We start from the raw sequence: 20,388 nt of genomic DNA on the forward strand, positions 1-20,388 counted from the left end.
AAAACTCAAGACTATTAGCTAGATCACTTTCTCCATCTTATCACCCTCCAGTTGAGAGAGCAGCAGATCCGTATGGAAGTGCTGCTGAGGGAGCAGCTGTTGGCGTCGCTGGGCTTCCAGCAGGTCCGCGTCAGCGACGGGGAGTGGCACCACTTGCTGGTCGAACTGAAAAGCATTAAAGATGGCAAAGAGATTAAATACATGGCGACTGTTTCCTTGGATTACGGCATGTACCAGGTACAAGGTTTGCTTCTAGAGTTGAGATTTCTTTGGAGGAAGAAGTTCTCATCTTCCTGTTTGTGTTTCTAAGCAGAAGTCTGTGGAGATCGGCAATGACCTCCCAGGTCTGAAGGTGCGGACTCTTCACGTTGGAGGCCTGCCCGGAGAGGGAAATGTTGTTAACAAAGGATTCGTTGGCTGCATACAGGTGAGGGTGCGCCTGTTGAATGCGTCAGCAGATCTTAAGATCTGCAGAAGATCTTGTTTTTCTCCCGATCGTCTTCAAACGGATCTCTCTCCATCAGGGTGTCCGGGCGGGGGAGACGGCCACCAATGTGGCCAACGTGAACATGGCTCAGGGCCTGAAAATCCACGTGGAGGACGGTTGTGATCTGGCGGACCCTTGCGACTCCAACATCTGCCCTAGAAACAGCCACTGCAGCGACGACTGGAGCACACACACCTGCGTCTGTGACCCAGGTAGTCCACAAATGTCAATTCTGAGCCCAACGATGGACTTTGAAGAAAGGCAAATGGGGCGTACTTCTGCCAGATCTTGAAAAGATTGTCAGATCTGGAGTTGCTTTTGTAAAATCCCGCGATGACTTTGTCAGATCTCGAGTTACCTTCAGTGTCCCTTCTGGGGCCAGGTATGTAAAAGCACATATACTCAGATTCATCTCCTATTTCTTGTTGATGGTCTGCCTTCTAGGTTACTTTGGTAAGGAATGCGTGGACGCTTGTCAGCTCAATCCCTGTGAGCACATCTCCAGTTGCGTCCGCAAGCCCAGTTCGTCCCACGGGTACACCTGCGAATGTGGACAGAACTACTACGGCCAGTACTGCGAAAACAAGTAAGCTTTTATCCTCATGTCCCCCCCCAAAAAAGTCAGGAAGTATTTCAAAGTTCAGTCTCTGAATCCAGACTCCCATGAAGCTCCCTTATCTTCTTTTGCTGTTACGCTCTTGGTCTACTTGTAATGTTTTGATGAAAGAGTTGACGTGAAGTAGCCGGCCCGGATCAGACGGCACTCATTTCCTTCTGGAACCTTGGCCCAGCCGACACGCATCACTTCCTGTCTAAAGCAGGATGTGGGATTCCCGCCCCCACCCCGTGTTTGCTCCACTGATCCTCTGCAGGTGTTTAGTCTCTGCTGCCCTCATACTGCCACTTGTCCCCCATCAAGATCATATAACAGTGATAACACTTGTTAAGTGGGGAGGAAGTTTACTCTGAAATAACATGTTTTGAGATAAATTGAGTAGATAATCAGACGATTGATGTTTTCCCTTTGACCTTGACGGATGTCTTTTAAAAAAGAAGAACTGGTTTTGGTGTCTTAATTGATTTTGCACACTTGTCTAATTCTTTCACAACAGAGTGGAGAAGCCGTGTCCTCCGGGTTGGTGGGGCAGCCCAGTGTGTGGGCCCTGTGACTGTGATACAAGCAAAGGATTTTATAAAGACTGCAACAAAACCACTGGAGAGTGTCGCTGCAAGGTACACACACGCACACGCGCACACCTTTACAAGTTGTTCATGATGTGTGTCTGCTTTTCTTTTATGGATGTTTTGGTTTCATTTAAAGATCACAAGACTAGAATCTATCTTGCGAGATGAAAGAAAAGGAGAAAGACTGGTTCAGCTGATAAAGTTGTGCCTGAAATGCCAAAAGGCAACAGCTGTGACTTTAGAGAAGCAACTGATGAGTTTGAGCAAATTTTATTTTTTGTTCATTTCAATTTATTTTTTATTTTATTCACTCAATAACTTAATAAAGAAATCATGAATGAAAGAAGTATAACCTTGTATCTGAACTCACTATATCTGAACTGACTATTACAGACGTATTTCAAAAGCATAAAAAGACATAAAAAAAAACAAAAAAACATCCATGTCATCTGTAGCTGTCATATCTGTGTGTATTATTTTTACCATTTACTGCCATTCGGTCTTCCTTTAGCTAGTGGCAGCTGCTAGTTTTAGCTGCTAGCGTTAGCTGCTGAGCTCCTCCAACTGTGGCATCGTCACCATCGGATGTGACGGGACCAAAACTCCAACCTAGATTTTACAGGACTTGGTTAGCATTTTAAATGGAAACGTTTATGACTAGAAAGGCTAACAGTTAGGAGAAAACCAATTAACTCTTAGGGAAAAATGTCTGCTAGCGTGTCGTAGACTTCTGGAATAATGTCCTTCGAACAGAGATCAAGACGTTTGGTCACAAAAAAACGTCAGATTGCAAATATCTACTTTCCCTCAGTTGTCATTGTCAGTTCCGTTTTACCATTTCTCTTTCCTCCAGGACAACTACTATCGTCCTGAGGGCGAGGACACCTGCTACCCCTGTGACTGTTTCCCCATCGGCTCCGAGTCTCGAACCTGCGACCCGGTCACCGGCCAGTGCCCCTGCAAGGGAGGCGTCATCGGCAATCAGTGCAACCGCTGCGATAACCCCTTTGCTGAAGTGACGCCCACTGGATGTGAAGGTAGATGAAAGTTTTTTTTTTTTTTTTACCTAATAGTAAACATAAAACATCAGGTCTGGCTCTTCAAATCGAGCATGAGATGTTCGTGGTTCACAAAGCTGGCCTGGATGAATCACTGAAGTGTCCCGATGGAAACAAACGCTGCCACTCACATCCGCCGGTGCTGCAGTCGAGCTAACTTTGCGTCTTTGTCACCGAGCAGTGAAGCAGAAGAGGCAAGTCTGGCCATTGGGCTGACTTGGCAGCAGCACTGCGCATACACAATACAGTACAGATGAATGGAAAACAAAAAACAAATGTCACAGTCTGACCTAACATGAAGTTTTTTGGAGCTGGTGGGACATGCTCAGACTTTTTAACACATGCTGTGGTTCTCTTTTTAAAAATGATCTCTTACTGAAACAAGATTCTGATCTAGTGATGATATTAAAGAACAAATAAAGCCTAATGTTTGTTTTTCTTCTGGTCTGGCTGTCACAGAGATGTGTCCACCCTTGACTTGCCGTACGTCGATCTGTCATCTGTACCTCGTGGCCTCGCAGAGATGAATTTTGCTGTCAGGGTTACTGCTGCGTTCACTCGTAACAAACTGTTTCTTAGCTGACAGGAAGCAGAGATTCAAATCTGAGCATCCCACATTATACGCAGTACGGAAAGTGCTCAAACTCTTTTAAATTTTGTATTATAACCATAAATTCAGAAGTCAGCGTGCCCAACAAGCTTCCACATTCCAGACATTTTTTGTTCTTAACTCAGATTTGATGCAACATGTAATCATGTATCAGAGCTGACCTTAAAGTCTGTCACCATGTCATGTTGAAAGGAAATGCCTTTGAAAAATATATGTGGCGGCTCAACATTGTAAATATTGGTCGCGCCTTAAATAACTCGTGCTTTCTTTACAGTTGTGTATGAAGGCTGCCCAAAGGCGTTTGACGCTGGCATCTGGTGGCCAAAGACCAAATTCGGACGCCCTGCTGCCATGGGGTGCCCCAAAGGATCCAGTGGTGTGTAACTTAATAAGAACTTTTAAAAGTGTTCTCAAGGGACATTAACTCAGAACGCTACAAAAGTAAGATGGGAAACAACGTAATAATATATTAAGTATTAGTTATAGTGTTTTCTATAACAGTCTCAATAAGCCTTGATATTGCTAACCGAGCTCTATGCCTTTAAGAGTACGGTGAAATGTTTGATATAGACTGGAAACGTTAGAATATGCAGAGAAGGAACAATTGATGTTGATAAATGCCGCTTATCAAGCTGTAGCACTAACTAACTGTGTAAGCGAAGCACAAAGACATGAGAAATGACTCAAGACTTCATAGCCTTGACATAGGCTGTATAAATATAAATGAATCACAGCTACCTCAAAGTGGAGATTTCAATTTATCTCGTGTCAGTTAAACCGTGTGTGCAGCTGTTCTTTTGTTAGTCTTTTTAAGGCACGTAAGCACACCTACACGATATACAAAACACAGTAATAAGGATCTTTTATTAATCCGTTAATCCGGCAGAGCTTTCACGCCAGGGAGTCATGTACAGGTTTGCTCCTTAAGACTCCTGGAAAAACACCAGGTACTCTAGAACTGCTTCACTGTTTTTCACTCTATTGTTAGAGAGACTTAGTTATGTTGAATATGTTGTGTTTTGTCTTTGCAACATTTGAAGAGACAGCTCAATATAAATGAAAGCTGAGTTTTTTTTATCTGATTTTTTTTTTTTTTTTTTTCAGGTACTGCAATTCGCCACTGCAGCGACGAGAAGGGCTGGTTGTCTCCTGAACTTTTCAACTGCACCACAGCAACTTTCTCCAATTTGAAGAAAATGGTGAGTGCTACTCCCAGACGAAACAAAAAGTTTAAAACTCAAGTTTTTGAGTGTATTTCACGCGCCTACTTTTCCAGAACGAGGAGCTGCGCCGCAACAGCTCCCGGATGAACAGCGAACAGTCCAAGACCATCGTGCGCTTGCTGCACAGCGCCACGAACAGGAAGTCGCACTTCTACGGCAACGACGTCAAGATGGCTTCCCAGCTGCTGAACCACGTGCTGAAGTACGAGAGCCAGCAGTCCGGCTTCGATCTGACCGCCATGAAGGACGCAGAGTTCAACGAGGTGCAAAAGAGAAGAGTCTTCTTGTTTTGTTGTCGTCTATGTAGCCTTCTGTTAAACATTTCTGAGAATTTATTCAAATATAAAACTTGGAGCTAATTAAGATCTAGGAATGAGCCTCCATATTAAATTAACCTGCCGCCGGAGGTTCATTTAATGTGTGTCGGTGTTGGGAAGAATTCATAAAACACACACTTCCCAGTCTTCCAGGACTTTTGGAAGAAACAGATCCTTCACTGTAGTTAACAGCTGACATGGTGTTTTTTTAAATATACCTTTCTGTCACACCAAATGCAATTTTTTGGTTGCTAGAAGGCATAAACTCAATGTAATCTGACAACATATGGGAATAATATTCAATGAAAACAGTGGCGGTTTTTGCATTAATGACACTCTGGGCGAGCCCCTTTATCCAATCAAAACGCGTTGATTCTGGTACTGAGTATGTGTCAAACTCGAGGGCCGTAACTCTTTACAAGGCAAAACTAAACTCAAGACGCATAAATAGAACCTGGAAGACAACAGTGGTATGCTTAAATATTATTTCATTAATCAAATCAAAGCATTTCTTATGCTACCAAATTACATCAGTGTGAAAAGATGTTCGGCATTAAGTTTAAAAAGTGCTCATCGGATGCAGAGACATCTATTTATTTAGATTTTAGAAGTTTAGAACACATTCCTTATTGACTGTATATGTAAGTAAGTAATTGAAAAGTTCTTCAGTGTGCCTCTGTCAGATTGTGTTTCCCCCTTGTGTTGCCCATTTGGCCAGTCTCCAACTCAAATTTTTAGGCAAGTTGCTGTTTCCTTGAAGCCTTTTCCCCGAGTTATGGAGCTGCACGCACGCACACGCACACACACACACACGCCGAACTTACTTGAATGTCCAGCTCTGTCTTATTGTTTTTCTTTTTTGTTTTTGGTTTTGTTCAGAACTTGGTGCGAGCTGGCAGTGCCATTCTGGACCCCGGCACCAAAGACCACTGGGAGCAAATCCAGAGGACAGAAGGCGGCACCGCACACCTGCTTCGCAACTTTGAGGACTATGCCAACACGTTGGCCCAAAACGTCAGGAAGACCTACCTCAAACCCTTCACCATTGTCACTGAAAACATGAGTGAGTGCTGGAACCCTGTTCAGATTGTATACATGTATGCACACCCGTCATGCTTTCTTAATCTCGGCTTATTTTCCTATCCGTTCTCCTCTTTTTTTCTGCTCCACAGTCTTAACTGTGGACTACTTGGATGTGTCAGACCCAGAGAAGGCAACATTACCTCGCTTTAAGGACATCCAAGAGTCCTACCCCAGAGAACTCGGGTCTTCTGTCCACTTTCCACTTTTTAACTTGCGAGATCGTGTCCACAAAGGTAATCGTGTCGTCTAAATCAGAACCGCTCCTGCACTTTTATTGTAATTCTGATCTTTCAGCCCTCTTCTTTCGCACGCAGAGGAGCCAACTCCAGAACCTCCGACCCAGACCGACCATCCTGAGGAAGAGGAACACACGATGTCTGACAGAAAACGGCGCCACCTTGAGCCGCCTGCACCTAAGCCGGTTGCCGTGGTCATAGTGTACAAGTCGCTGGGCCAGCTCCTCCCGGAAAGATACGATTCTGACAGGAGGATTCTGAGGTACAGTTTGTAAAACCTAGAGGAAAAAAACATGATTTCACCTGAGTCTGACTCAAGCTAAATGTTTGTGAGGGTTATATCTAAAACACAATGTCAAAGAAAATATTCATGGTGAACCAAAGTTCTCAGATTATCTTCAGATAGAAAATAAATGTATAGATGAAATTCTAAACGTCGCGTGGTGATTAGCATAGCAAGCCGTACTAAAACATCCTTCTCCTTCTGTATTAGTTAAGAATTGGCTCAACTCTGAAGTTGTTGATGGTCAAAATTGTTGCCAACAATTTTCTAATACAAAGAGGTTAAAAAAAGCAACTTTCTGCATTGTCTTTCTGTTGTTAACTGAAGCTACGACTAATTTTACAAACGTTTCCAAGATAGCTAGAAATGACATATAATCCCGCTTTTCACAACAGCCATTACTGAAATCTATTCATAACTCAGTGACAACATCCACACCAAAGAATGTTGTTAGCTTGACCTGGTGCTGCTGGGGTACAGTGCATTTACTGGTAGGAAAGCCTGGAGTTTTGAGCGGATAACTCAATGCACACCAACTACAACAGTAGTAGTAGTTGTCTAAAGAAGAAAAAAACTGCAAAAACACCAACAGTTTCAATAATACTTGTAACTATGCCGTTCCTTTAAGGCTCCCCAACCGTCCAGTGATCAACACAGCAATCGTGAGCGCCACCGTCCACAGCGAGGGTCCACCCCTTCCTCCAATCCTGGACCCTCCCATCACCTTGGAGTACACCCTACTGGAAACGGAGGAGCGGACCAAACCCGTCTGTGTTTTCTGGGACCACTCCTCCTCTTCGTGAGTTACACCCGCATATCACTGTCGAGTGGCTGAAATGTTCCGAACAGTTTTCACATAAAATTTGTTTGTCGATACTTTTAGAAACGGAAACAAAGGCGGTTGGTCCTCCAGAGGCTGCGAAGTGCTCAACCGGAACAACAGCCACATCAGCTGCCAGTGCAACCACATGACCAGCTTCGCCGTGCTGATGGACATTTCGAAGAGAGAGGTAGAGTCTCGAAGTTTCATCCCAACCACGCAGCTCGACACGTTTCCACCGCTCGACCTGACGTCTTTGAATTCTCCTCCAACCGCAGCACGGCGATGTCCTCCCGCTGAAGATCGTCACTTACGCCACGGTGTCCGTCTCTCTGTTCCTCCTCCTCCTCACCTTCGTCCTGTTGTGCCTCCTGCACCGGCTGCGCTCCAACCTGCACGCCATCCACAGGAACCTGGTGGCGACGCTCTTCTTCTGCGAGCTGGTCTTCCTACTCGGCATCAATCAGACGGACAACATGGTCAGTAAAGTTTCGTTTTACACGTACTACAGCCTTTGAAGGTTCTCAGACTCTGTTGCCTTATAACCACTGATGTCAATGGATTTTATTGGGATACGATGGGAAATTGTGCGTGTTTGTGATTGCGAATTAGACTATTTAGGCAACCTCTGACGGCCATTCCACATATTGATTTAAGGGCATCATTTATTATGCATTCACACACACATTTATGCACAGCTGAGCATTGAGGAGGTGTCTTTCAAGTCAAGCACATACACACACACCAGTGGGTGTGGGCATGCTGGAACCTGTCTGCAAAGGCCTTAGGGTGGTAGGTCCTGGCAAAGATTTCCCAAAAAATCCTTTTGGTTTTAACTGGATACATGTTTTGCATGTCTACAGTGCAGAAATACAAGTACTGAGTCATTCTGGTGTTAAATGCAAGCAGTTGTGGGGTTAGAAAATCTGGGTTTGCATCAAAGGACAGGCTTAAAGGAATAATGTGCATTGCTCTCCACACTTGTGTGGGAGAATCTAGGCAACTTCATTTGAGTACATTCATCATCATACATCGTGTTTGAACTATCTTCTTAACTCCCTTCGTCAGGATTTCTGTAGTCTGTTGAATCATGTCTGTGTTGATTTGGCCAAATGTTTCAAATTGTTATCCTGCCTACAGATCCCATGATAAATCATTTTCAGTTTTCTGGTAGAGCCTGCCAGATTTTCATTAAATCTTCTTGTATTTCAAAGAGTCACACAGGCCACACAGTCCAACAAGGTTCCTAGTCCCACATTGTCACAGATCCTCCACAGTACTTAACATTGGGTATAAGGTGATTTCCCATGTAATTATTCTTCATTCTCTAGGCCAAGCTGGTGTGGTTGTTGTTGAAACCCACAATCAAAGCGTACATGCAAAACTGAGGACATTTACGTCTGTGATTGTAGGACAAATGAGCCGTTTCTTGGCAATCAGTTGGCAAATATGGAGGAATTCTTTCTGCCTTAATCCAAGAGTACACATTTTCAGTCTGAAAGCAGGATTTCATGTCTGTTGTTCTCAAAACTTTGAATACTTTTGCTTACATTTTTATTTTGAAAGCAGGACAGAGCAGAGAGTCCGAGCAGAGACTAAGTGTGAGTGCGAGGAGAAGTTTTGAGTACAAGAGTTGCACGTTTTGAGAAGAAAGGCATGAAGTCCTGCTTTCAAAATGAAAATGTGTGCTCTTGGGTTATGGGAGAAAAAATCCTCCATAGGCAAACAGCTGTATCCAGTGGTGGTTTGGTGACACCAAGTTTCCAAACAATGAACTTAGATGGATTTTTAGCTCCCTTACCATTCTGGTTATGGCTGCAAGGCAAGATAAGCTTGGGTCCTTGTCTACTCTTTTTTTTTTTATTGTCTTGTCTTTTCCTTTTTGAAAAGTGGCATGGAGAAACCTTCAATAAACTCTGAAAAAGTAAAAATAAGTTTTCTTTTAAGCTTTGCCACAGTGAAACAAATTTGGCTAGTCTGGCTAAATCGGATGCCTAAAATCTTATCATTTGGCGTCACACTTAATCCTTTATCATTGGTTACCGTTTCAAATGCGTCAGATATTTCCAATGGCATCGACAATTGCCAAAACATGGAGAATATTTGCCATTTTGAGAAACATCATTCTGAATGGCAAAATATGCTCTTCTCATATGACGATTATTCTGACTGATTTTTTTTATTCTTTGCGTAGCACTTTCAGCTCTAGAAGCCATAAAGCTTATCCACCTCTGCAGACTAATGCAGCAGGATCAACAATTACACATATAGTTAAAGCCACTGGATTAACTAAACACATAATTCTTTTCTAAAATTCCCCAAGTTTTTTTGTTTGGTTTTGACAGGTTTTTGAGTTTACATGTTATCTCCACCATTTTGGAATTCAGCTAAAAACTTAGAAACTTTCATCTCTCCATTTTTCACATTTAGTGGAAGTCATGCTTGTTGTGCATGAGCACACAGATCTGACCATTGGAATGCTGTCAGTTCGTGCCCGAGGCTGTGTGCTGCAAAATTTATAGATCTGTCAGAGCAGCTTTTTTTCTTTCTTTCTCTCTGATCTCTGCACACTCGTCCAGCTAAACTATATGGCAACTGCTTGGATATTCACTGACGTACCGCATTCCTGTAACGTGGCAACAGATGATTAAGTTGGGAGTAAAAATAAAAGAAGAAATGGAGAGACAACCTAGTTGCAGAGGAGCAAATCCAGATCATTTTAGGGATATTTGTAATGATCCTGGATCCAATTTGGTGAGATGTCAAAGGCTGGAATTAGGATTTGGAAGTTATTAAGATAGAATTAAGATAGAATATTACAAAGTTGATGCAAAGTTTGAAGAATGTCTTTACTAACTCTCCCTTTCTGTTGGGTTTTTCTTTTTTGCCTGACCCCTTCTCCTGCCAGTTTGTGTGTACGGTGATAGCCATCCTCCTCCACTATTTCTACATGTGCACGTTCGCCTGGATGTTTGTGGAGGGACTGCACATCTACCGCATGCTGACCGAGCTGCGGAACATCAACCACGGCCACATGCGGTTCTACTACGCCATCGGCTGGGGCATACCGGCCATCATCACCGGTGAGAAACGAGGCCGATGGCTGCATTTAGAGGCAACGCCCTCAACAATTACTAGCTTCAATCGTGAAGATGTGTAAAACAGCCTTATAATCATTTCTTTGCTTATTCCAGCAGCACACTAAATCTTTCCTCTAAAATCTTCCTTCTTCTGTTGTTAGTTAAAATCTTGCACACTTTATTTTAACTAATATAACCAAGCATGTAATAAAATAATGTTAGTACTAGCTACAGGTTTTGGCAGTTGAGTCATGGGTTTAGCCAATTAGCTGCGTAGCATAGATTTTGTTGTTTCGTTGTTAGCATAGCGATATCTGCAGTGCTACATTATGTGAGAACTCACTGTAAATCTAAATCTCAGAACAATTCACCAAAAGCAATACCTAAAGGAGAACTTTACAAACGTTCTGATGTTTGAAAAATTATTCATTTGTCTGCGTGTGTGTGTGTGTGTAGGTTTGGCAGTCGGCCTCGATCCTCAAGGTTATGGAAATCCAGATTTCTGCTGGCTCTCTGTGCACGACACGCTCATCTGGAGCTTCGCAGGACCCATCTTTGTGGTTGTTCTCGTATGTCCACATCATCTCGTAGTTTCATCATGATAATAGCTCCTTTTATCAGACCTCTGGTAAAAGGAGCTATTTCATCACACAATGTATAAACGCACTGAAGTGAGTGCAGATTTTTCTGTTTTTAAGCTAAACCAAAAGATCAGCATCATCAGAGAATGTTTTCATTTCTCTTCCCTTGTTAAGGTTATTGATGATGTCTCAAAATGCACCCAGAATATGCATTTTAAATCTATAGTAAATTAAAAGAAAAATATTAACTTCTTTGTTTTTTTTTCTCTCGCTATTATTAAAGGTGAACATAGTGATCTTCATTTTAGCAGCGAAGGCTTCCTGTGGTCGCAGGCAGAAGGTTGTGGAGAAGTCAGGAGCTATGTAAGTGTCTCTGTCACATTCATATACCCACATGTCATAACATTCTTGTAACTCTACTATTTACTGATGTCAACTCAGTCCTGCGCTGCGCATGGCCTTCCTCCTCCTGCTGCTCATCAGCGCCACCTGGCTGCTCGGTCTCATGGCGGTCAACAGCGACGTAATGACTTTCCACTACCTGTTTGCCATCTTCAGCTGCTTGCAGGTAAAAACCCCATGTGGCGCCTTAATCCAAAAATGAATTCATAAACACATTCTTATTTAAAATGTATCTTCGTGATTAGCAACGGCCTTTTGTCATAGCCATATTTTTGCTTTTTCAACAGGGAGTCTTCATCTTCTTCTTCCATGTGATCTTCAACAAAGAGGCGAGAAAAAACCTCAAGAACGTCTTCACAGGTAAAAAGACGGTACAGGACGACTCCAGCACCACGAGGGCCTCCTTACTCACTGTAAGTGGATTTATTGTCGTTAAGAAATCTTGTAAAATCAGCAAAAAAAAAAATCTTAAAAATGAATTTACTTTTATTGTTTTTTCTCAGCGGTCTCTGAACTGCAACACATACGCAGAAGACGGGCCGCCGCTGTATCGCACAGCCATCGGCGAGTCCAACGTCTCCCTGGACAGTACGCTCAGGTCAGGCAAGAGCCGCAGCAGCAGCTACCTGGCTTATGCACTCAGGTACACGCCCACTGACTGCATGGCTGCTTTCACTAGAGTCCTGCATGAGCACTGCTTTTTTTTTTGTCCCTATTCCAGTTTTTGATGAAGCGTTCAATGTCTCACACTTACTAACACACACTAAGTCCTTCGCAGGCAGTTTGTCATTTATTCATGATTGTCTCCTTTTCCGTACTTCTATTTAGTCACATTTTCCTTACTGTTGAAGGTTTCTCTCTTTTTTTTCCGTTTCTCTCACTGTTATATGATGACACCTGCGTTGAATGACCATGCTGAGATTTGCTATTGCTATAAGATTGCTATAAGCTTGTGGCTTATTTCATTTCCACACACAAAGGACAGAATTTCCATTCTTAATAAAACATATTTGGCAAAAAATAAATAAATACACACACGCATACGACTGCATCTAGTTACTATTTTCGTAAATTATTGCCATTTGTGGTGCTTTCTTATTCCAAAAAGTTAACCTTAACTTGTCGCAAATGTTAGCATTCTTTATTACTGTTTTTGTTAGAGTCTGACAGTTTTGTAAAACTTACTTTCAAAGTAATGGTTTAATTTTCCAAATGTAGATGCTGCTCTGTGTGATTTGCATGGACAGAGGTGTTGTATCTCACAATAATTAAAAACTAAAATATTTATGTGGGTTTAGCATTAGTAGCATAGCCTTTTCTGATTCATGCTAGCTGTGCTGGTTTTACAATACAGCTAGCATGAATCGGCTGCTTTAATTTCCCATTCCCATTTGGAATGTGACGTGATGCAGGGAGAGCAGAAATTGGAAAAGCAACAGGGAGAAGAAACGGACTGTACCTACGTAGGTGGGAATGCGATGTAGACATTTCCATTTCCTCCCTGGAGCTGTTTGCAAGTCCTCAGCTGCTTCCAGAAGCTTCTCTCAGATCAGTCCCTCAGACAGCTCAGAGTCTCCGGTAGCAGATTTTCCCTCCAGCAAATTTCTCAATCCTGGAGCAAACGGCTGCAGCTAGCAAGAACAAAAAGAAAATAATGACTTTCTCTGACTCGTCGGCTTGTAATTTACGATCAACAGGTGATGGAATCTAACCCTAATTTATGTTTTTGGCTCAAACCGGTTACTTAGCGTAAAAATAGCGCCAGTCGTGGTTTAGGAGTTACCCATAAATCCTCCGTCGGTGGCAGTATTTTATTTCTACGAATGTTTAAGGTGGCAGCATATTTACTTTCACCTGACCCGGGGACTCTTTAACGACTTCTTCATTTTAGCTCTGTCAAAGCAAACAACAGGGGCAGATGTTTTGTAATGAGAGACGTCTGATGCCTCAGCCCTTGAACGCTAGTTGACGACAACTACAAGTCGAGGCTCGAATTAACTTCCAATAACGCTGTACTTCCCCTCTCTCCTCCCCTGCTGTTACCTCCTGCCTCGTCTGCCTTCCTTATCCATCTGGATCCTCATAGGGAAGAGTCGGGTCAGAAGCCCAGCTCCTCAGGAACAGCTAAAGGACACACAGATCTGGATGGACCTCTCTTCCACCGAAATGGCACCAAAGGAGACGGTGAGAGGGATTTATTTATTTATGTTTTGGCACCTTTATCTCAGGATTTTAGTGAAAGAAGTTTGTCATATCCCTTCCTGCCTGGTTTCCCAGCAGACTCTGACTCAGACAGCGAGTTGTCTGTGGATGAGCACAGCTCCTCCTACGCCTCCTCCCACTCCTCTGACAGCGAAGACGACGATTTGGATGTCAAGCCTAAATGGAACAACGAGAGGCCCCTTCACAGCACTCCAAAAGGTACCCATCAGGCCGGTTCCAATGAAAGTTATCAAAATATCACATGGAACCAATAAAAAAAAAAAAAATTTAAAACAGAAATGTGGAGGGACAAAGTGGAACAACTAAACAGGATAGTTTGAATCTCCTCAGGAACTGAATGTTGGCAGTATTTGTAAACCATATCTATCAAAAATGAACAAAAACATTAACTATATCTATTTGTTTATCAATCTTAATGAATTGCACTTTTTTGTTTTAAATTACTGATGTGTGTATTAGCTTTATGAGGATTTTCTAATGTAACATCAAACATCCTAAAATAATGGCCTAAGTAATTTTTGTCAAAAGTAACTACGAAAATGAATTTGCCTAATTGAAACAGGTCAATTTTGAAAGAAATTCACATTGAGGCGAATTTTTCAGCACTAACGAAATTAGTGTGTTTCCAAAACTGCAATGGAAAACGTTTTTCACAGCCAGATGTTACTAATGGCAGAAAAGAAGATGATGATGACAGGAAGTCGTAGGAGGATTGTGAAATTATGTTTGTTTTTGTTTTTTTGTCGACAATAGCAGAACAGTTTTGCGCACATTTCCAGTGGAAATGCAGCTAGGGAGGTTCGAACGCCACAGAAAGCGGCTGAAACACCTTTTATAACTTTCAAAAAAGATGCAAAATTTACTTTTCTGAATAATAATCTTTCCTTATAAGTTTTGTCCGCACATAAATGATTATGACATCAAACTACAGCATCAAAAATGATCGAAATCTCAGTACAGAGAGAAAACATGCTAACATAGCATTTTAGCTAACAGATTTTTTTTTTTTGCTTGTTAAACTTAAGCTTTTTAAGAGTTACTTTAACTTGGCTTATTTTCTGCTCATCTCTTTTCATTCTTCTTAGGTGACTCTGTGTCCAACCACGTGAGACCTTACTGGCCAACCGATGGCACCACAGCCAGTGACAGCGAGGACCTGAGTGTGACAGACCGGCTCAGGGTGGAGACCAAGGTCAACGTGGAACTGCATCCGGAAAATAAACTCAACCACGTTGGTGAGAGTGAGAGGGAAGCTCCCCCGGAGAAAGACAAGCCGCCGCCCGGTAACGCCAAAGACGCGCCGCCTCCCAGCCAACCCATCAGCAACAGCAACCACCAGCCAGAGCAGAGGAAAGGTAAGGGAAGGAACTGACCTGTAGACGGTTTGACCTGAAACCCCTCTAACCCCATCACTCCTCCTGGTCAGGCATCTTAAAGAACAAAATCAGCTACCCTCCTCCGCTGACGGACAAGAATATGAAGAATCGTCTAAGGGAGAAGCTGAGCGACTACAACTCCCTAACCATCACCTCTCCTCCGCCCATCAACAACAACCACACATCCGCCCCGCCTCCGTCGTCCGTCAACATCATAAGCCCTATGTCCAGGCCGTCGTCGCAGGCCTCCACCGACGGAGGGGGTCGCCTCGGCAACCACGACCACGGCTCTCTGGTGAAACCGCCCGTCGCACCCCGTCCTCAGATTACCGTCGCGCCGCCACCGGGGGGCGTCTACCGGGAGACCAACGGCGGAGTGGCAATGCACTTAAAGTCGGGGACGGTGAACGGAGGAAATGACTCCGACTCAGAGTAAGAAAAGATGTCGGGCATGTAGCAACATGGTTGGACGTTGGCCTCTTTGCACGAGTTACAAGGCATAAGTAGTAGTAGTAATTATGAAGTTGACTCATTCATTAAACTTAGGGAATGAATGATCCTGTAAAAGGTTTCTAATGGAAGAGCTTGCCATTTGCCTGAGCGTAATTTGCCTTTTGTTAGATAAGAGAGAAAACGTTCATTGCAGCACCTTGTTTACATAACCCTGACATTTTCACGTGATGGTATTACAACCACAAGCTTTATTTTCTTGGGGATTTTATGAGATGGACCAACAGAAGGTTGCACATAATCATGATCAAAAAAGTAGTGGACACAGCAAACAAGAGTGCATTCACTGCAGCCGTGTTTAGTCCACTGTAATTGAACTGTAGCTCATTTGCCTAGAAAGTTCAATGTGATTAGAAAGTTCAGTGTGATTGGGGATTTGGACCAAAAAAGCGAACTCTGGTCCGCCTAAAAACCAAGGTATTGGTTCAGCTGAAGTGAACTCGGCCGCTTGCTGTGGTTTCAATGCAAATATGAATGCAAGCGGACCAGAGTCCAAGAAGCGGACTACAGTGCAGGGAATTCTAGGTAAATACAACCAAAATAAACGCGCAAGTGAGAAATGGCTCGTGTTTTTTTACAAAAGACAAATCCTACATCTGTTAAAATCCGATGCCACTCCATTTTTGTTCACTTTTTGTGAAGATGGAAGTTGCACTCATGACTTCTGAGGTTTTCATGTTGTTTCCTCCAGTGTTTCTTGGTGCAGCGCCACCACAGGCGAGAGGGTGAACAGGTTTTTGAGAAGGGTTGAATGTTTCGACACAGAGCAGTGTGAAAGCGACCCGCACCTGCTGAAAATGTAACAAATGTTGCAACTTTGTCCCACAATCAAACCGAGTGCACCAGACTGCGAGTTAGAAAACAAACACGGGTTATACCGTAAAACCATGACGATGGTCATGTTCAAACAAACAACATTGTCATGTCGTCATGTCAAACAACATCGTCATGTTCCTTCCCCTTCACAGTAACTCAGTACTTCATCTGTCACATGAAATCCCAGAAGAAGAAAAAACGTTGAAACTTGTGGTTGTAATCTAACAAAATGGCACCGTTTAGCATGAAATGACGCACCCATCCTGCTCAGCCGCTGCAACTCCTGCATCCCTGCATCCATTTTTACCTCGCATGTTCTCCTCTCTCTCCCTGCACACTTCCTCCCTGCATCCCTTCCCTCTTCCCCCACCAACCTTTTCCCTCCTTCACCAGTGGCAGTAACGAGACTTCAATCTGACCCGTCAGGCAATTCCAGACCAGCCCGCCCTTGTGAGAGGAGGAGCCAGTCAGTGGGGAAGAGAAGAAGATATGAAAGTGAGATGAACACGGAGGGGGTAGAACTTTGGTAAAGGTCCACACACCCCCTGTCATGTTTTAGCGAGCAGTATTAACGGCAGACTTTAGGACTACCTGAGACAAGGATGCGAGAACGAATAAAGGGAATGCTTCACCGGAGACACGTGTGCCAAAAACGACTAAAACGAAGGCCTTACGACGAGCTGAAGACTCTCCAGGACAGCTTCTAATATCTGCCTGAGAACGTCTGATAAATGATCTCAAGCTGGTACATGTGTAGTCCAAAAAGGATTTCAAAGACTGCAGCCTCTTCAAGCATCACTAACAGACAGCTGAGTCCAATGGCGGAGGACATGCGCACCAAGAACTGCTTTCATTTCAGCTCGGAGGTTTCTACAGAAACCTCTCGGTGCGGTGCATTTAGAGTGTAATTATTGTGTAGATATTGTTTTTTTAAGTGAAGAAGAAGAAATAATGTATTTTCTATTTCAGCTGAAGCAGAGAACAAGTTTGTAAACTAAAAAAAGAAAAAAAAAATGTCTTGAAAAATATTTTGAAGACTGTTTGATTGTGCCTTTATTTAGGACAGAGGCCTTATTCACTCACACCTTATAGGCTTTCATGGTGTAGTAAGATGTAGCCTGGCTGAGAAAGCAGTGGATAAATATTATTATTTTATTTTTTACAATGAAGCAGAAACCTGCCATCTGTTGGGACCTTCCCCGTTTGATCGATCGACGATACAAGCTCCTTGCTACCGAAGTTACCAGCCACAGTAACAAAACATCGTTAAGGATCCCGTAGCTTCAGGTTTTTGTCCGTTTCATTCCAAAAAAAGAAATCAAATCTTTTATATGCATCATCTTTAAAAAAAAAAAAAAAGTTTTCCCAGAACTAGCGGCCTTTATTTACATCAGATCCAACCATCCCAGCAAGGACTAGTAGTCTCCATATATGTGGCGGATGCTCTACCTCTACACCACGCACCGCCTCATATTCATCAACTTTTAAAAAATTGATATCCTTTTTTTTTTTTTTTCAAAATAAAGCGACCTAAATCTCGACGTATTTCGCAGCTAAAGCTAAACACTGGGGCGACGCATCCAGCCAGTTTACCGCTCGCCTTTTTGCAGCTCACACTCCCAATGTTTTACACTGCTGTTGTCCTTTTGCTTTTGTATGATCCGAAACACTGGAGATTGTTTTGTAAGATGATGTATATTTATTTTTTCATGTTTTTAAACACTGGAGGAAAAAAAAAAAAAGAAAAGAAAAGAAACAACAGATGATTGTGATTGTAAAATTAAAATCGTCCTTACCAATTTTTAACTTTCTTGTTCCTGCTTTCGTCTGTGGGGTGGAATGAAACATGGCGGCTGCGAAGAGTAAAAGAGGTAAGCATGAGCAAATTTTGGCGAGGAAGACCTTGACTGCCTTCATCTTTTTTTTTTGCTTCAGATTTATTTATGCCTGGCTTGTATATAGACAAACAATATCTTTTTCTATGGGTTAGTTCAGCTCTGTAGTCATTCAGTCAAGCATTTTACAGTTTCCGTGTAAAGGTCTCGTCAAAGTTGGCTACATAAACTCTTGGACGGCTTACCCGTGGGTACTGCTTGCTAAATAATTGTGAGAGCAAGCTGAGTGAAACGTTAGACTGCAGAATCAAATTTCACCAGTCGGTTAGGAGGTTAGTTGTTCGGTCCTCATTTGTAGTGTCAAACACTGTAAGACGTGTTTGACACGACAAGAGCCACTTTGTCAAAATATGTGGCTCGATAAGCTGTAACGGCCTTAAAACTTGTTGGCAGTTTGCGCATAGTTAGGTAAGATTGACATTTTGTGATAATGTAATGTATCGACTTTCATAAACTTCCTTGACACCTGAGACACTGTATGAACGGCGTTGTTGCTCTCAGAGGCCCTTCAAACGGACACTGTTGTTTTTCTTTATCTCGGTCCTATCACGGTCAAACGAGCTAAATTATTCACGTGCGCCAGAGCTACTGATATCAACCTGGAGTGTGGTCCAGAGCACGACCGCACGAGGACGGTGGTTTACTGGTGCAATGCTGCCATCTGTTGGTAGAAAAATGCCTACAACTACAATGGCGTTACGGGATCTGTTGTAGTATTTCGTTTTTTTCTTCTTCTTTTGCACTTATGGGGTTTATTTGACAATTACCGTACAGAAAAACAAAAAATATAAAGACATGGAAATAGTTCTGAGTGGGAAGTGAACCGCTGACTGACATCCAAACTATTAGGTTCACTTCTTTTGCCAACGACAGCTGTAAAAGTTTTTGTTTGATAAGTGACATTTATAGGCTAAGACAATTGTAGACGTGTTTACTTAAACTCAATGTAATTAATTTAAAAAAAAAAAGTAAGGGTAAGTTTTAGACCAGAAAATCAATTATTCAATGTAGTGGTGATTAATGCAGAAGTACACCAATTGGTCAGAAACAATCAATTATAACCATTTTAAAAAAAAATCTCATTCTCCACTGACTCATTTTCCCACCTTGTGCTTGTGTTAACCTCCTTTCCAATGCCACCCTGGGCAACTGCCCGTATAGACCATATCAAATACTGTTGCTGTTTAAAAGATGTGCTTCAGCAAATTTCATCAACCGTCATGCAAACTTTTACCCTCCTTATCTAAATCTGGAAAGTCAGTAGTGAAGAAAACGTACAAAATAATGACTATATAACTAGGAAGTCCGTCTCTTGAGTGTTGGGCTATGAATATGTGTTGGCACCCGTGCGGAACTTGCTCATTATTGGCAGCAGGTGGGCGTTCCGCAGGCGGACAACAGCCTTGTGGCAAGTACCGATTTCCGTCTCAGAAAGGCATCAAGAATATTCTTTAATTAATCACCCTTCTGTTTAATATGGGAAATCATCAGTTTGGATTCTGGCCTATTTTGGTGGTGGTGTCACAAGGTGACACTAATTCAAAAATTGTTAGTTTTTGAATTAGGTGCTAAGAAAATCCTGTCAAGTTACTGTTCAAGAAAGGTCACTAATGCCAGAAAGATTAAAAGACAACAATGAGTTGTTATTAAGTGAAATTTGCCCATATGTTTTCTATCCCGTATGTTGGACGTATTTGCCAGAAGTTTTGAATCCGGGGGAACATTCACAGAAATAGAGCAAATAATTGTGATTTTTAGATAATATTATCTGCGAGGTTTTTAATTGATTTTCAATATACCATATAGCCATAAAAGAGAAGTCCAAAAATGTTAAAGCCACTTACCCAATTGTGCCAAATCTTTAGGCCGTGACAGTAGATTGTTCATCTAACGAAAGTACACCTATTCAAGATAGGGTTAGAAAAACTGATTACGTTTTGTAGAACCTAACAAAAGGTTGAGGTAGTTCCTTTGATTACTTCATTTCGAATAGGCAATGATCTGTAGAAATGTGATTATAGGTCTCCTATAGGGCGTGAACTGTTTCCCTTTCTATCAAACATCCAGTATCTATCATCCAGTCTTGTCAACGTGCAGACAAGCAGTTTTCAATGCTAGGTAGGATCTTGGTGAGAAACCCCTCACTTCTATGGACCTTCTTGTTAATTTTCAAACTTCAAACTGAGAACTTTTCAGCTTCTCA

General features: G+C 42.5%; 1 protein-coding gene across 1 annotated transcript in view; it reads left to right on the forward strand.

Moving 5' to 3' along the window:
• celsr1a (cadherin EGF LAG seven-pass G-type receptor 1a) overlaps positions 1–18,096 on the forward strand; it is an 86,604-nt gene extending 68,508 nt beyond the window's left edge. The window contains exons 12-37 of the mRNA XM_008401160.2: positions 52–237; positions 314–427; positions 525–699; positions 932–1,073; positions 1,600–1,720; positions 2,526–2,709; positions 3,615–3,716; positions 4,445–4,539; positions 4,617–4,826; positions 5,760–5,943; positions 6,053–6,196; positions 6,278–6,461; positions 7,111–7,281; positions 7,366–7,492; positions 7,581–7,781; positions 10,211–10,385; positions 10,839–10,951; positions 11,247–11,326; positions 11,405–11,531; positions 11,653–11,778; positions 11,869–12,008; positions 13,452–13,549; positions 13,646–13,786; positions 14,674–14,943; positions 15,015–15,396; positions 16,717–18,096. Of these exons, the coding sequence (XP_008399382.2) occupies positions 52–237; positions 314–427; positions 525–699; positions 932–1,073; positions 1,600–1,720; positions 2,526–2,709; positions 3,615–3,716; positions 4,445–4,539; positions 4,617–4,826; positions 5,760–5,943; positions 6,053–6,196; positions 6,278–6,461; positions 7,111–7,281; positions 7,366–7,492; positions 7,581–7,781; positions 10,211–10,385; positions 10,839–10,951; positions 11,247–11,326; positions 11,405–11,531; positions 11,653–11,778; positions 11,869–12,008; positions 13,452–13,549; positions 13,646–13,786; positions 14,674–14,943; positions 15,015–15,396; positions 16,717–16,744 (4,020 nt within the window). The 3' untranslated portion in view covers positions 16,745–18,096. The remainder of the gene's footprint in view (positions 1–51; positions 238–313; positions 428–524; positions 700–931; positions 1,074–1,599; positions 1,721–2,525; positions 2,710–3,614; positions 3,717–4,444; positions 4,540–4,616; positions 4,827–5,759; positions 5,944–6,052; positions 6,197–6,277; positions 6,462–7,110; positions 7,282–7,365; positions 7,493–7,580; positions 7,782–10,210; positions 10,386–10,838; positions 10,952–11,246; positions 11,327–11,404; positions 11,532–11,652; positions 11,779–11,868; positions 12,009–13,451; positions 13,550–13,645; positions 13,787–14,673; positions 14,944–15,014; positions 15,397–16,716) is intronic.
• The last annotated feature ends 2,292 nt before the right edge of the window (positions 18,097–20,388 follow it).

Source organism: Poecilia reticulata, linkage group LG23 (genome assembly GCF_000633615.1).
Source record: "Poecilia reticulata strain Guanapo linkage group LG23, Guppy_female_1.0+MT, whole genome shotgun sequence".
In the NCBI taxonomy this organism is placed as follows: Eukaryota; Metazoa; Chordata; class Actinopteri; order Cyprinodontiformes; family Poeciliidae; genus Poecilia; species Poecilia reticulata.